At 34.5% G+C, this 13820-nt stretch overlaps 1 protein-coding gene across 1 annotated transcript in view; it reads right to left on the bottom strand.

Annotated features, from left to right (window-relative positions):
* The window catches only part of LRRC7 (leucine rich repeat containing 7), a 464523-nt gene that overhangs the window by 55100 nt on the left and 395603 nt on the right, over positions 1-13820 (bottom strand). Inside the window, exon 23 of the mRNA XM_028512216.2 lies at positions 12188-12307. Within this exon, the coding sequence (XP_028368017.2) occupies positions 12188-12307 (120 nt within the window). The remainder of the gene's footprint in view (positions 1-12187; positions 12308-13820) is intronic.

Below are 13820 nucleotides of genomic sequence, written 5' to 3'. Positions count from 1 at the left end.
GGAGCTGTGATAAATGTCCAGAGCCACTCTACAAGCATATGTATGCATCACTGTCCCAGAGGAGAAACTGAACAGGAGAGTTTAATGTGCTCAATGGCCATTCAATGACAAGTGAAGGCTTGCAGTTACTCCTGCACTCCTGTTGAAAAGAAAGAAAAAGTAGGATCTTAAGAAATAAGAAAAGACATTGAGATAACATTTTTTCTGCAGCTTAGTACATAGTTTAGTTTTTCTGTATTAGTGTAATTATTTTTCAGGGCCTGCTTTGATATTCAGTGCAGTTTTATCACTTTCGCAAGAGGTTTTGGTGACAGAACTTAAACTATTTTGTGGAAAATGGAGACCACCAAACAGCAAAAAGCAGTAGGGATCTTAGAGGATATAATCAGGAGGTTTGACACCCTGAATTTTCGAGGAACAAAATTAATAAAAGGAACTAGATTCAGTATGGTAGAATGATCTGTAAGTAGGCTCCTGATCCTATTCCTTCTGAGATTTGTAAAGGTAAATAAAGAACCTGTCAATATTTCAGTTTAAAGAAAACAAAGGCTTAGAAAACAAGCCCTTTTAGAAATATGTAAAATGTTTGATTTGTGTAGGTCACAGAAAATCAGTTGAAGAGGACTCAAAATTTCTTTTAAAATGTATGATGGGTGCCAGGGCTCTTCTCACTCTTTTGGGCCATGAAACATGAGAAACAATACCAAGCTGCGCCAAAAACCACTAGCTAAATATATGAGCAAACATATTTCTAATGTTGAGGATTATTTCCTATTGCAACAGGGCTACGCTATAATGTTTTCTGATATTTTTTGGTTGTATGGGGTGGGTGGGATATGATATGTTCATAGTACAACACAGTGGTTAGAACAGGCTGTAGAACCAGATGCACTGAACTCCAATCTTGTGTTCCTCAATCTCACATTCTTGTGAAGATGATGAGGGAGTGTGAATGTTATGCATCTTTACAGTGCCAAATATGAACTGTATATGTTGTTTTATGACTCTGACAACTAAATGATTAAGCTTATTTTTTTCTTCTTGTTTTATTTGTATTTAGCTAGGGCAGTTTTGATGCCAAAAATTTATTTCTCCCATTTAGGCATAAAGGACAAACTTGAACAGTACTTGGAAGGGAGCTCTGAAGTACATGGAAAGAGAGGGACAGGGAGATGTTCTCTCATCTGCCCTGGGGATTCGCCGACCCTTTATCCCCTGGCACAGTGCAGTATTTGGGAAGGGGGCATTTAAAATATTTGCTGATCTTAAATCTTCAAAAGTCAAATACTGATGATATACTCCAGTGCCTCAAACGACAGATAAAAAAGTGAGGCAATAAGGTTTTCCCTTCAGCATATATGCCTTAGGATGGCAGCTGGCTGATGTGTGCAGACAGTTACTTCTCTGGCTTATTGAATCTCTAGGAGCTCTTTCCCCTGTGATTAAATGTCAACTTCTAAAGCATAGACATGGAATTAGAAATTATTAACCAAAAGGAAAAAAGTAGAGGATCCATAATCAAAATGGCAAAATTAGATACAGTCTACACTTTTCACCCTACAATTTGTCTTGTGCTAATGCTGATTTAAACTTTCTTAAAATAAAATAAAAAAGGAAGATATTAACAATAATGATAAAAGTTTGACAATTATTTCTTTCACCCATAAGATTTCTAAGAACCATAGATAATAGAGTAAGTCAGATACAAATCAAGTGGCAGGAAATGGAATCTTATCATTTTGACGTCCTCTATGTGGCAACTGTTTGGCAACAGTCCTCGGTCATATGCCAGTTGTCATGTTGTCGAAATCTTCATATTACACACTCAGTCACAGACATTTTTATTGCATCGGACTAGTTCTGCAGTTGTTCTTGCTTTTAGATTTCTTCCAAAATGAAGATAGTATAAGTGTGATTGAGTTATCTCAATTTTCTGAAATACAATAGTTTTAAGGAATACCTGTGTCAAGAATTGATGGAATAAGTTGTTTTAATCTGACATTCTATTGCTTTAGGTTGTGGCATGTTTTTATTCTATCTCTGACTCAATAGCCTTTTGATAGACACTGTTTAGGTTTTCACTTTTATTAAGGAAATAATTTAGAGCCAGTCTGGATGAGAACAATTTCCTGATCTATGACAGTGGAGTCCTTCGCTACTGGAGATAGCTGTATTGTTGCGCTGTTAGTAGCAGATAAAGGGATGTGCTTTGTTAGTTAAATAATTAACATTGTATTAAGTAGAAAATTTAATTAAAAAGCGACTGTAAAACTAACCAATATTTTGTTCAGCTGTCACAAAGAGCTTTACGTTAGGAAAGAATTTTTCCATTTACCTTTCCACAACCTCCTACTGTATTATTTTTGAGAACAAACTTAATTACATAATGAAATGGAGTAAGTTAAAATTATCTTAGTTCAATAATACTAAAATCAGTGGATTAAAAATGCATCATTCCAGATGTTCAGATTAATGAAATAAATATTTGAAAGGAATCATTAAATAGAGGAAATTATTTCATTGATTTCTTCAGACCCCTCTTCCTGATTCAGCTACTCTTACTAAGTACTTGAAACTAACTCCAAAGGGTCCCACTTTCATGAAATTTTTGACTTCCTATAGGCCATGTCCTCTTGCTTTGGCAATTATTTTTTGTTTAACAAGCAAGCCTTATTACATTTAGCCTTCTTTCTCTTATATCAATAATTTGCAATTATGGGAAGAATTAAATCTAGTCAGATGCATTCATTTTTATTTCCTTAGCACAGCAAAAGACATGGATGCATTGACTTATTAGAAAAGGTAACATGATAAAAAAATCAGTAACCTATATTTTTAAAAGAGTACAATTAATAAATCTGAATTACAGTTCTGATAGTGGTAACATAAAAGGAATGTAACTTGAAATTCTAAAGACTAGATCTGAGCCCTTAGTTTATAATTCCAATAATTGTTCTTTAGATTGTTCTATACATTTTAACTTGTATAACCACAGATAGTACATTTTTATTCTGTTCTGAAACAATAACTGTTATTTATTCTAAAAAGACCATGTTGAAGCTAGTCTAGTATAGAGAGAGGCATATATTTGTTAGGCAGGGAAAATTAGTGTGTGTCTTAATATAGTCACTAAATACAAGCATGAGAAATTTCAAAGAGCCTCTAAAAGGTGTTTGGTAGACAACTAACAATGTCATCAATAGTTGATTCTTAGCACAAAAGTCACATAATATATAACTTTCACCTACCTACCTCTCCTGCTCCTAAACCCTCCTAGCCTGAAGGGATATTTGTGATGATGGGTATGTTCACCTCCCATGCAACTGATGTCATTGAAACTGTTGCTTAAAACTCCTTTTCTCAACCTAATGGGAAAATTAAGGAGTGGGTGCTTAACAATTCACACAGATAATCAGTTTCAGATTGTTTCTGGATACCTCCAAGGAAAGTAGAGTTGCATTAATGTAGATCTAGAGAGTCATTTTTGAAGTCCTGCTGGGGGGACAGGTTCTTTTTTAATTGAGCACATCTGCTATCTTCCCACTGTTCCACCCTCTTTTAAAAACTTATGTCCCCTGAAGAAAGTGGCTTTTGTTTAAGAGAAAAAACTCTTGCAGACATTTGTGTAAGAAATGTCCCTCTGGGGACAACAGATTATGCTAAAAGATTTTTTGTTTACCTATGGTGGCATAGGTAAACACGGCTTGTATATTTGCACAACCACATCAAAATTACAACTAAAATACAGAACAACCATCACTCAGAACCACTAGAAATCAAGTTGAATGGAAGTCTGACAACTACAGAATTAAAGAAACCACATTCATCCCCACTGAGAGGAAGAGAGAGAGAGACAAATACTATCATGAAAGAGAAGCTTCAGTTGTGCTGGGACTAGAAACCCACTACCTAGAATCATCAGAAAATCATCAGCCGGATGGAAGTCTGACAACCAAGGAATTAAAAAGTCATATTCATCAAGACAGGGAGGAGGGGTGGAGAAATGGAGATGCAGAAACATGAATGGATGGTCTCCACACTAACCTGTGGTGGCTAAAAATTGGAAGGGGTAACTCGGGAGCGAGGGATCCCAGTGCCTCACCATAACACCCAGCCCAGGGTTCCAATTTCAGGAAGGTAAGTCCCCATAACTTCTGTCTGTGAAAACCAGTAGAAGCTGGGGTGGCAGAAGGAACTGCAGGAATTTCAGGCATCTCCTCCAAAAGGGCTTGTCAGCTGATTTCTCAAAAGAAATGTTGCAGGCAAGAAGTGACTGGCAAGAAATATTCAAAGTGATAAAAGCAAGGGCCTACAACCTAGATTATGCTACCCAGTAAAGCTATCATTTAGAATCGAAGGGCAGAAAAAGTGCTTTCCAGACAAGGTAAAGCTAAGGGAGATCATCATCACCAAACCAATATTATATGAAATGTTAAAGGAACTTATTTAAGAAAAAGATCAAAACTATCAGCATTAAAATAGCAATAAATTCACTATTAAAAATTGAATTAAAAAAACAAACTCTGCAAACAAGCAGAATAGAAACAAAATCACAGATATGGAAATTGTTTGGAGGGTTATCAGTTGGGAGGAAGAAGAGGGAGAATGGGGAAAAGGTGCAGGGATTAAGAAGTACAAATTGGTAGGTTCAGAATAAACAGGGGTGTTAATTCTGGGATGTTAAGAACAGTATAGAAAATGGAATAGCCAAAGAACTTATATGCATGACCCATGGACATGAACTAAGGGAGTGATTGCCAGAGGGACTGGGGGGTGCCAGGTGGAGGGAGGAAAAGGGGGAAAATTGGGGTAAGTGTAATAGTATAATCAATAAAATATATGGATAGAAAATAAAAATCTACAATTGTATGACTTCATCAAATCTTCATTTTCAATGATTCATTTCTTGTTTTTGGGCAAAACTCACTAACAGTGAATGCATTTGTCTGCTATTTCTTCCAGAAGCTCAGAATCTTCTGGAGAACATGTCAGTACCATGGATATCAGGGCAGTCTTTATGTTGCTCAGTACAAAGAGCTAAGTGACACCAACCTGAGTGGGGGTGATGTGAAGAGGATGGGGGAAGCAAGGAGAGTCTCCACCTGCCCACTGACTAAGAAAGATCTCTTTCCTAATGTTCAGAAAAATGTTTGCATTCAAAATGACTCGGTATAAAGGATTCCCATCTGTTTTTGAATTTCGGTGATGGCCCAGTCTAGCAGAAGAAAAATTTACTCTAACCAGAGTAAAATGTGCTCTTATCAGTGGAGAAAAATGAGGTGTAGGGAGAGAATCAGAGAAGAGGGAGCCAGGATTGTGCTTGGCATCAGTCACAGCGATAGAGAAGATTGTTCTCATTTGCTTATGGACTACAAATCAAGGCATTACTCCTGGGGGTTCTTTTCTGGTAATAATGTGTATTGCTTTGTGAGGAAAAAAATACAAAGCCCCAGGCAAAAGTTAACTACCTGACATATTTCCTTCTGCACAAAAGGAGAATTTAGCTATGACACTGAAAATCAAAATCATTTTTTTCTCAACTTTACTTTAAATTACAGCAGATGTTCTTGACTTTGATGTTGTTGGAAATAAGAAGCATTTCTATTTTGCTCTTATCTCTTATATGTAAGGTTTACCCAGTTGATTTTCATATCTGCTTCTTCTACATCTTGACTTGCTCAATATAGTCTCAATATTTACTCTACTTTCTACCCTCCCAACATTTTTCAATATTTACATTTTCACCTCTCTTTCTTATCCATTCTGGACTTTCCTCTATTCTTATGTAAGTGAGCTGTATCTCCTCTCCCCTCCACCTCTGGTGTAAGGGATTGCAAGATCACCATTGCATAGTCCCAGTTAAATCACAAAAGCCAAGAAATGTAGCTATTTTTTAAAAATTAAAAATATATATATTAATTTCAGAGAAAGAGGAAGGGAGAGACAGAGAGGAAGAGAGAAACATTAGTGTGAGAGAGAAACATTGATTGGTTGCTGTCTGTACGATCCCCAACCAGGAATCGCACCTACAGCCTAGCTGTGTACCCTGACCGGGAATTGAACCCCCAATGCTTTATGTATGAGATGGCTCTTCAACCAACTGAGCCACGCAGGCCAGGGCTGTAGCTATTTTTATTCTAGTTCCACATATATTATTGATAGCAATATTTGTTTTTAATGACAAGACGTTTTGAGAAAACTTGTTTTCTACGACTAAAACTTGATTATATTTTAGATAAAAGTTTCACAGCATAACAATAAAATGATTTTAAAAAAATTATTAAATATATAGGTTAAGCTGATTTTTAAATATAGTACCTTTATACATTTACTTCTCATTTAAAAATTGCTTCAGTTTATTTTTACTCCCTAAAAAGTTCTACAATAGACTGGCTTTTGTTTCCAAGTGAAAAATCAATTTTAGAAGTAATTTGATTCAGCTATTTTAAAACAGAAACAATGATGTGGTCATATAGTCAATAGCAAAGCAAATTAAGATTTTTCAAAAGATATTTTAGGCCTTATCCTCCTAAGTATGTGCAAAAACAAACAGTAAAATGCATTATGCTAAGAAATATGATAAATGCCAAAATTAAAATAAGGAATGAATACTCCTTTCCAGAAACTTAAAAATTAAAAAACAATTTGTAATATGGCTTAAAAAAGCAAAACTTCCAATTTGGGGGCCTATGAAAGAAAGAATAAAAAGAACATGAAAATGACCAAAAAACACATATAATTTCTTTCAAATTTCTTTTTGTTTCCCCTAATGTGTTCCTGGGCATACCTCAGAGATGAATAGCAACTGGCAATCCTTGAGCACTGAATGGCTCAGCTGGCATTGTCGATGTGAGAAAATTATGGGCAAATTCAGCCCAAGGGGCACGATGGTGAGCCAAGACTAAATGAGTTGCATTTTTAATACTTTCCCTTCAACTGTGTCCCTCCTGATGCTGACCCTTGACACCCATCTTTATTATCCTCACTGCTCTTACACTGGAATAGCAGACATTTGGGGAGAGAAGAGTCCTGCTGAAGAGCCAATGCTAAAAGAGACCTTTGCATATCCAGTCTCTATATTTAAAGAATTTTCAGATTTACTTTTTCCAGAAGGGTAATATTTGGTTTCATTTGTTTTACTGTGTCACTTGAGCTTTTTTGCTGCAGTGGTTTTCTGCTCCAACATTTTAACATATCCTTAAAACACTGCCCTTCAATTTTAAATCTCAGAGATATTTAACCTATTTAAAACTCTCAATACTTTTAAAAAAGGTTATCAGCTCAGAATAAGGGAAAAGCAGCCTTGTCATTCCTATGGAGGATTATATCAAATTGTATAATTTCTGACTTTCATTTTTATTTTATACTATAACCTTTACACACTTTTCTGTTACATATGGGAGAATAATCTAAAATATTTAGTCATCTGTGTGATCTTGGCAAGTAACCTAACCTAAACTTGAAGTCTCTGAGAAAACCTAAACACAGTCTTTTATTTTATAAGATGGATAAGAATAGTACGGCTTACCTAATATGGTGGTTGTAAGGATTAGAAGAAGAATGCATTAACACAATGCCTGGAAGAAAGTGATGTTTAATACATGGTACAAAATAGTTCTTACCATGGCCACTATGACATTATCCAATAGACTGCAGCAGTGAAGGCAGGCATGTGATAGGACCCTAAAATACACATACTCCTTCTGAATGCACTAGTTTTCTGCCATTGCGAGGATTTAATAACAGTTCTTAAAGTGCTTGAGTAGTACTGCCTGGAAGTCAGGGGGAGATTTACATAGCTGTGACATGTCCTTCTAGCAGTGATTCCCAGACTTTTTCAATAAATGGAAATCAAAATTTGAAATTTGGGAAACTGACACAACAAGTGAAAGCTTAGAAAACTATTACAACATAAAAAAAAGAAAAGTCATGATTTAATACACTCAACATTTTGCCATGGATTAGCCCCTCTGTTACACGGGCCTATGGCAGATACAGGAGCAAAATTCTTTCTGATAAATGCTTTTACCTCTAATTATTATTTTATGTCTCAATCTCTGGATCCACAGCTTGGAGAGTGCCTACATTTGTTCTACTGTAGTACTTGAAGTATGCTAGTCATAACCATGAATATTACCAATATTAGTTACACCAAAGAGTTGTGAGAGCCAGAACAGAGAGCCACAAGTTCAATCAAAGCCTCTCTACAAAGGATCTCCCACTGCAGTGTCACAGTAGTTTCTGATCACAGCAGTATCATGGTACTAGTACTCCACAGTAGAAATATCACAGGAATAGCATAGTAGTATCTCCAGGCACAGAGATAAGATTAAAAAGTCTGCAGAGACTTTGAGAAAGAGACTGAATGAAGTGTTGGCTAAGACTTCTTCACCACTCATTCTCCTTTGAGTCTCCATTCCATTCATAGTTCAAGTTCTAATTTTCTACTCTTATCCTGTCTAGCCTAATGGCTACTCACTTCACAACAACTACAAAAGTAACATTGTTTTTAAAAAAATTCATTACAGAATATAATATAAACCCAATGAATAACAGTACAATTTTCACACCTATTTTGGTAAAACCTGGAGCCCAGGAAAATAATCCCATTGTCATTTTTATTTCCTTAGGTTAATTCTCACTGAATATTAACTTGATATATTTAATAAATATATAATAAAAAACTAAATTTGAATATTTAACACATTCTTTATTCTCTCTGTTCTCTGTGGTAGACATACCTATTTCTAGGTTCTAAAATCTCAGAACTATAACATGGGGTAGTGAGAAAATGCTTATTATGATAGTAGAAAGAATTTACAAATGAGTTTATACATGAAAAACATGATAAAATTTTAAAGACATATTATTTCACATTTGACAAGAAGTATAGAAGGTTAATAAAGTTTTCAGAAAGATTAATTATTCTAAACTTTAAGAAGATTCACTAGCCCACAAATCAGTATAGGTTTGCATGAGGTTCTGAAAGCACATACAGAGGCAAAAAAGTGATCATCATGATTTGTATTGATGAAATGATTAAACGTAGTATTATGGACTCTGAAAGTAGATTTCACATAAAATGGATGCATGGATGAACAATGTCAACACCTCTTAGTTCCATCTCAAGTGTTACTAATAAATGAATAGGGTTTTTCCTTGTATGGGAGAATTACAGTCATCCTTTGCAGCTATGTATGTGCACATGCATGGTTTCTTACTGTGATCAGGCAATCTGCTCTGGGCTTCGATAGGTACTCCTTTAATTTCCAGCCATCAGTTTCATCCTCTCCTCTATCCTCATAAAGAAGCAGATTTCCCTCCTTTTCTGTCTGAGATTTTCAATCTCCTCTTCACCAAAGGCCTCTTTCCATCAGCCTTTAAATATGATCAAGTGTCTGCCATCTTAAAAATCCCTTCCACATTCCACCATAATGATTTCTTTTTGTTCAAAAGGATACTGCTGTCTTGAGTTTTCTATTTACTCTGTACCGAGGGGAAACAATTTTAGGATAAAGCCAATAGTATAAATGGAAGATGAGGAGGGAAAAATACTAAGTTTAAAATTATATAACTGAAAATGAAATCTGAGCCTTACCCTACATTTTTACTGCTTCTTATATTAGCTAACTATTTCCTTAATATTCAAGGCTGTTTCCCTTGAATTTTTTATAACTTGCAATGGAAAGAACCCTACTGAAAAAAATCTTTAGTTATTCTCTCTCATTTCTCCCTAAGGACATCTCTTACATATTGGTGCTCCATGGAGTTTTGTGTCATCCATCTATCTTACTCATGGCTCAGTGTGATGATTGCTAAGTTTATATTTCCAGTTAAGAGTTCTCTCCTGCACTTCAGGTAAATGAAAACAAGTATCCACTAAGCATTTCCACTTAGATACCCCAACAACACAACAGATCAGCACGTTAAAACATAGGCCCCCTTCCTCCTCCACTTCCACTTACTACTCTTTTTCTATTTCCTACCTGGGTGCATATCATCACTCACTTGCCCCAATTAAAAACTTGGTTATCAACCTTGGAGCTGTCATTTATCTCTTATGCCCCATGTACAGTCTAAGAATATATTGAATCTATGCATTTCTCTCTACCACCCATTGCTTCCACCCACTCTCCCCCAGATTACAATAGAAGTTTCTTAACTGGTTCAATTGCCTCTAGTCTCTCTTCTCTCTAATTCATTCTCTGAAAAGCTATCAGTGCTCTTTAAAGGGAAATTTAATCATGTCTTTGCCCTGTTTAAAATAGTTCATTGTTTCCCTTCCCATTTCCTTCACAGTAAAGCTCAGCATGATTTGGCTTATGCTTATCCCTCCAGCTTTATTTTATACTGCTCTTCTTTACTAACTTCTTTTAGCTGCTTTATTAAACAGGTGCCTCATAGCACTGTATCTATCTTCACAGCACTAATTGTACTATATTACAGTTATCTGCAGTGCTGAGTATTGCTCAGTAGGCAGAGTAATGACATGTGTAACACCTAAATATCAAGGTGTTAGCAATTATTTTGGGTAAATGATTATATATATGTACATATACATATATGTGTATATATGTGCATATGCATATATCTATATGGCACTGAAAACATCATCAAAGGTAAAATCACCTAGGTTACAAAGAAAGTGTGTGATTAGATAGTGTATATGTTAGTTATGAAGCACAATTATAAAATGAACACTCATGAACTTAAGAACTAGAGTGTAAGAAGCACAATTCAACCTAAGAAATAGAGCAGTACTCATAATACCAGCTTCCTCCCTCATCCTACCCCCAGCTTCCCTTTTAGAGATGGCAGTATTCCTATTTTTTATTAATCATTTCCTTATAAAAGTAGTTTTCCCACTACTGTACTTTATGTTTAAATAATACATTTTAATTATGCTTATTTTTGAGATTTATAAATGTGGTATTTTTGATATGTACCATCTTCTGAAGCTCATTTTTCACTTAAATCACATTTTAAAAATTTATACAAATTATCATAAATATATTTAACTAATTTCCATGGCTGTAAAATATTCCTTTGTGTGAATAACAGAATTTATGTACACAATTTCATGGTGGTAGGCATTGGATTTTTCCAATGCTCTGCTATTCTAAATATTACAAGAACCCTGAATGACATATACAGGAGTTTTTCTAGAATAATATCTTATGAAGGAAATTATTGGAATGTACAGTATGTGCATGTTTAGCTTTATAAGATAATTTGTTACCAAAGTGATTGTGCTTTTTATTCCCACAAGCCAGTATAAAAGTTTTAATTGCTCTTATATTTGCAAACAACTTCAATTTTTCAGACTTAATTTTTCCAAGTCTAGTGAGTATAAAATAGCATCTTTTTTTTGCATTTTTTTGATGAAAAGATTCAATTTTTAAAAAATCTTTCCCCCCATTATCCCCTCTCACCTCCCCTCTGGTTACAATTTTTAAAAATATTTATTGTATTGTATGCCTTTTCTTATTGATTTGTAGGAGTTTAAAAAATGTATTCTGGAAAACTAATGCCTTGTCCCTCATATACCTTGCAATTATTTTCTCTCAGAGTATTTTTCACACTCTTTATGACAACTTAACTTGTAGTCTTCTAGTTACCTACATACCATCCAGCCTACCTCATTAGATGAAAAGGCCCTAGAGGTAAGACAGTATATTTTATTAATTTTTGTCCCCCAGCATCTAGCAACTGGTCAAAACATAGTGCTACTGGGCTCACTAAGTGTTTATTAAATGAATGACTACTAGATCAATGAATGGCTACAACTTTAGAAATGCAAATCTCTTTTTGTAGTCAAATTTTATTTTATGCAAATTGGCTACTATACTATAATACCAAAGCCAAGAGGGTCAGAAGTACATGTTACACATCTTCCTGTACTTCTACTTGCACTTCAAAAATGGGTGTCAGGCACTAGTAATAGGTGCTAGTGTCTGCAGAGAGGTAGCAGAATGTTGTTTGTAAATATTTATTACCAGCTCTGAACATTTGGCAATGTTCATTTTTCATCCTTTTCAATGCACTTACAGTTAACCAGTCTTCTCATAAGAGAATATTTAGCCTAAATTTATCACAAAATTAGAAATGATGTTATGATGTACATTATGGATTACATATTACAATGGTGTGCAAGGCCATGGTTTGTCATTAACTTAAAATTGGTTACCTTTTTAGTAATGGTGTCTGGAGGTACATCCCGCCTCCCAAGAGGATAAGGATTCCATTGGCCGCTCGGAGATATATCTTCTTGTCCATTGTCTAAAATGTTGCTTTGCTGGGACGGGGTCTATTGCAAAAATGGGATGGCATTCTTTAGTGATGTAATAAAAGTTTATCATACTTTTCTGAAGAGTCCCTAATGATTATAATAAAAATAATTTTGTTTAATTACAGAAAAACATATATACTGAACTGAAAGTATTATTATGTACTTTTTACTCAGTAAAAAATTCTAAATTGACAGCTTTTTGGAAGCAGTGAGAAATCAACTAAAATAACAGTCTTAGAATTATGTATTGAATTTTAAAGAAAACTTTAGATTATTTACAGTACCTGAATAAAATAAGTCATAATAAAATTAATCAAGTGATAAAAACCACAAACATTTAAACTTGCTCATTATTTTAGTGTGCTATTTCTATTTAGAATATAAGTAAAAGGCATATAAACACAGTATGTAACTTCCAATATTCTGAGCCATAGCCTGAAGAAAATTGTATAAGGCTGTAGTGATTCTGGGAGCATATATCTTGCACTAATTCAAAATATTAACACTAGCACAGGGTAAGATTCATGGTTATATGACATTATCTACAGACATCTTTGAGTGAAAAATGAAAACAACATTAAATATATTATACTCTTAGAATTACAGTATAAGTAAATCATGACTTTAATTCTAAATTTATTTATATAGGTCACTTATGCATTAAAGTTTAAATTCTTTATAATATTTTCACTGATCTACTGCTTATTATGTTTAACAGATAATAATTCCCCTGACTTTATTATTATTAATATTAGATATTTGGGAGATATTAGATATTACATCTAATTATAGTAGATTCTCAGTAAATCCTATTCTATATTTGGGAGGCTCTTCATAGTCTAACCTGAGTAATAGCAAGTAATCACACACCACGGAGGGATATAGTAGTGGGATATTTTTCTTGTGAAAGCTGATTTCACAAGTGTTTTCACAAGTGTTGTCTCCTTTCCTAACCTACAGGATACACAGGTACTAACTACTTGATTTCTTGAAGAATCCTTATGAGTAAGATATTATGTTTAGTATTTCTTATCCATTTTATGCAGATGTTTTGAAGGATCATGGCAGATAAATAAAGCCAGGCGAGAGCATGTATGCGCAGCTCCACTCTGTGTGAGGTATTGTCCTCTAAACCTGGAGTGGGAGAATTAGACTACTACCCTCTCATAACATGGTAGACGTGAAAATCTTGCCAGGCTCTATTTGATCATATGGAATAGTCCTAGTTCTTCTCCTTTAGGAGACATGTAATCACCCTATCTGTATTCTGACTACATGCATTTTTAAAAAGTATTGTTTGGAACTATTTGAAAATAAGATTTATTATGATACTAGATGAAGTTTTCCTATTGTCTAATGAATATGGCAAAAAGTAAGAAGATAACTTAGTTTTCTTCTTATACTTTGGCCATGTGAATATCTTTTTTCATGAGCCTATCAGAAAGTGTGAAAAAAAAAGAGAACAAAGGTATTGAATTGGAGCTGTTGGGTTAACTAGGAATAAATTTTCTTGTGTTTCTTTGAAAATCAA

This window comes from Phyllostomus discolor, chromosome 5 (assembly GCF_004126475.2).
Source record: "Phyllostomus discolor isolate MPI-MPIP mPhyDis1 chromosome 5, mPhyDis1.pri.v3, whole genome shotgun sequence".
Lineage (NCBI taxonomy): Eukaryota > Metazoa > Chordata > Mammalia > Chiroptera > Phyllostomidae > Phyllostomus > Phyllostomus discolor.
Note: the sequence above shows the minus strand (reverse complement) of the source record. Positions and strands in the feature narration are given on the sequence as shown.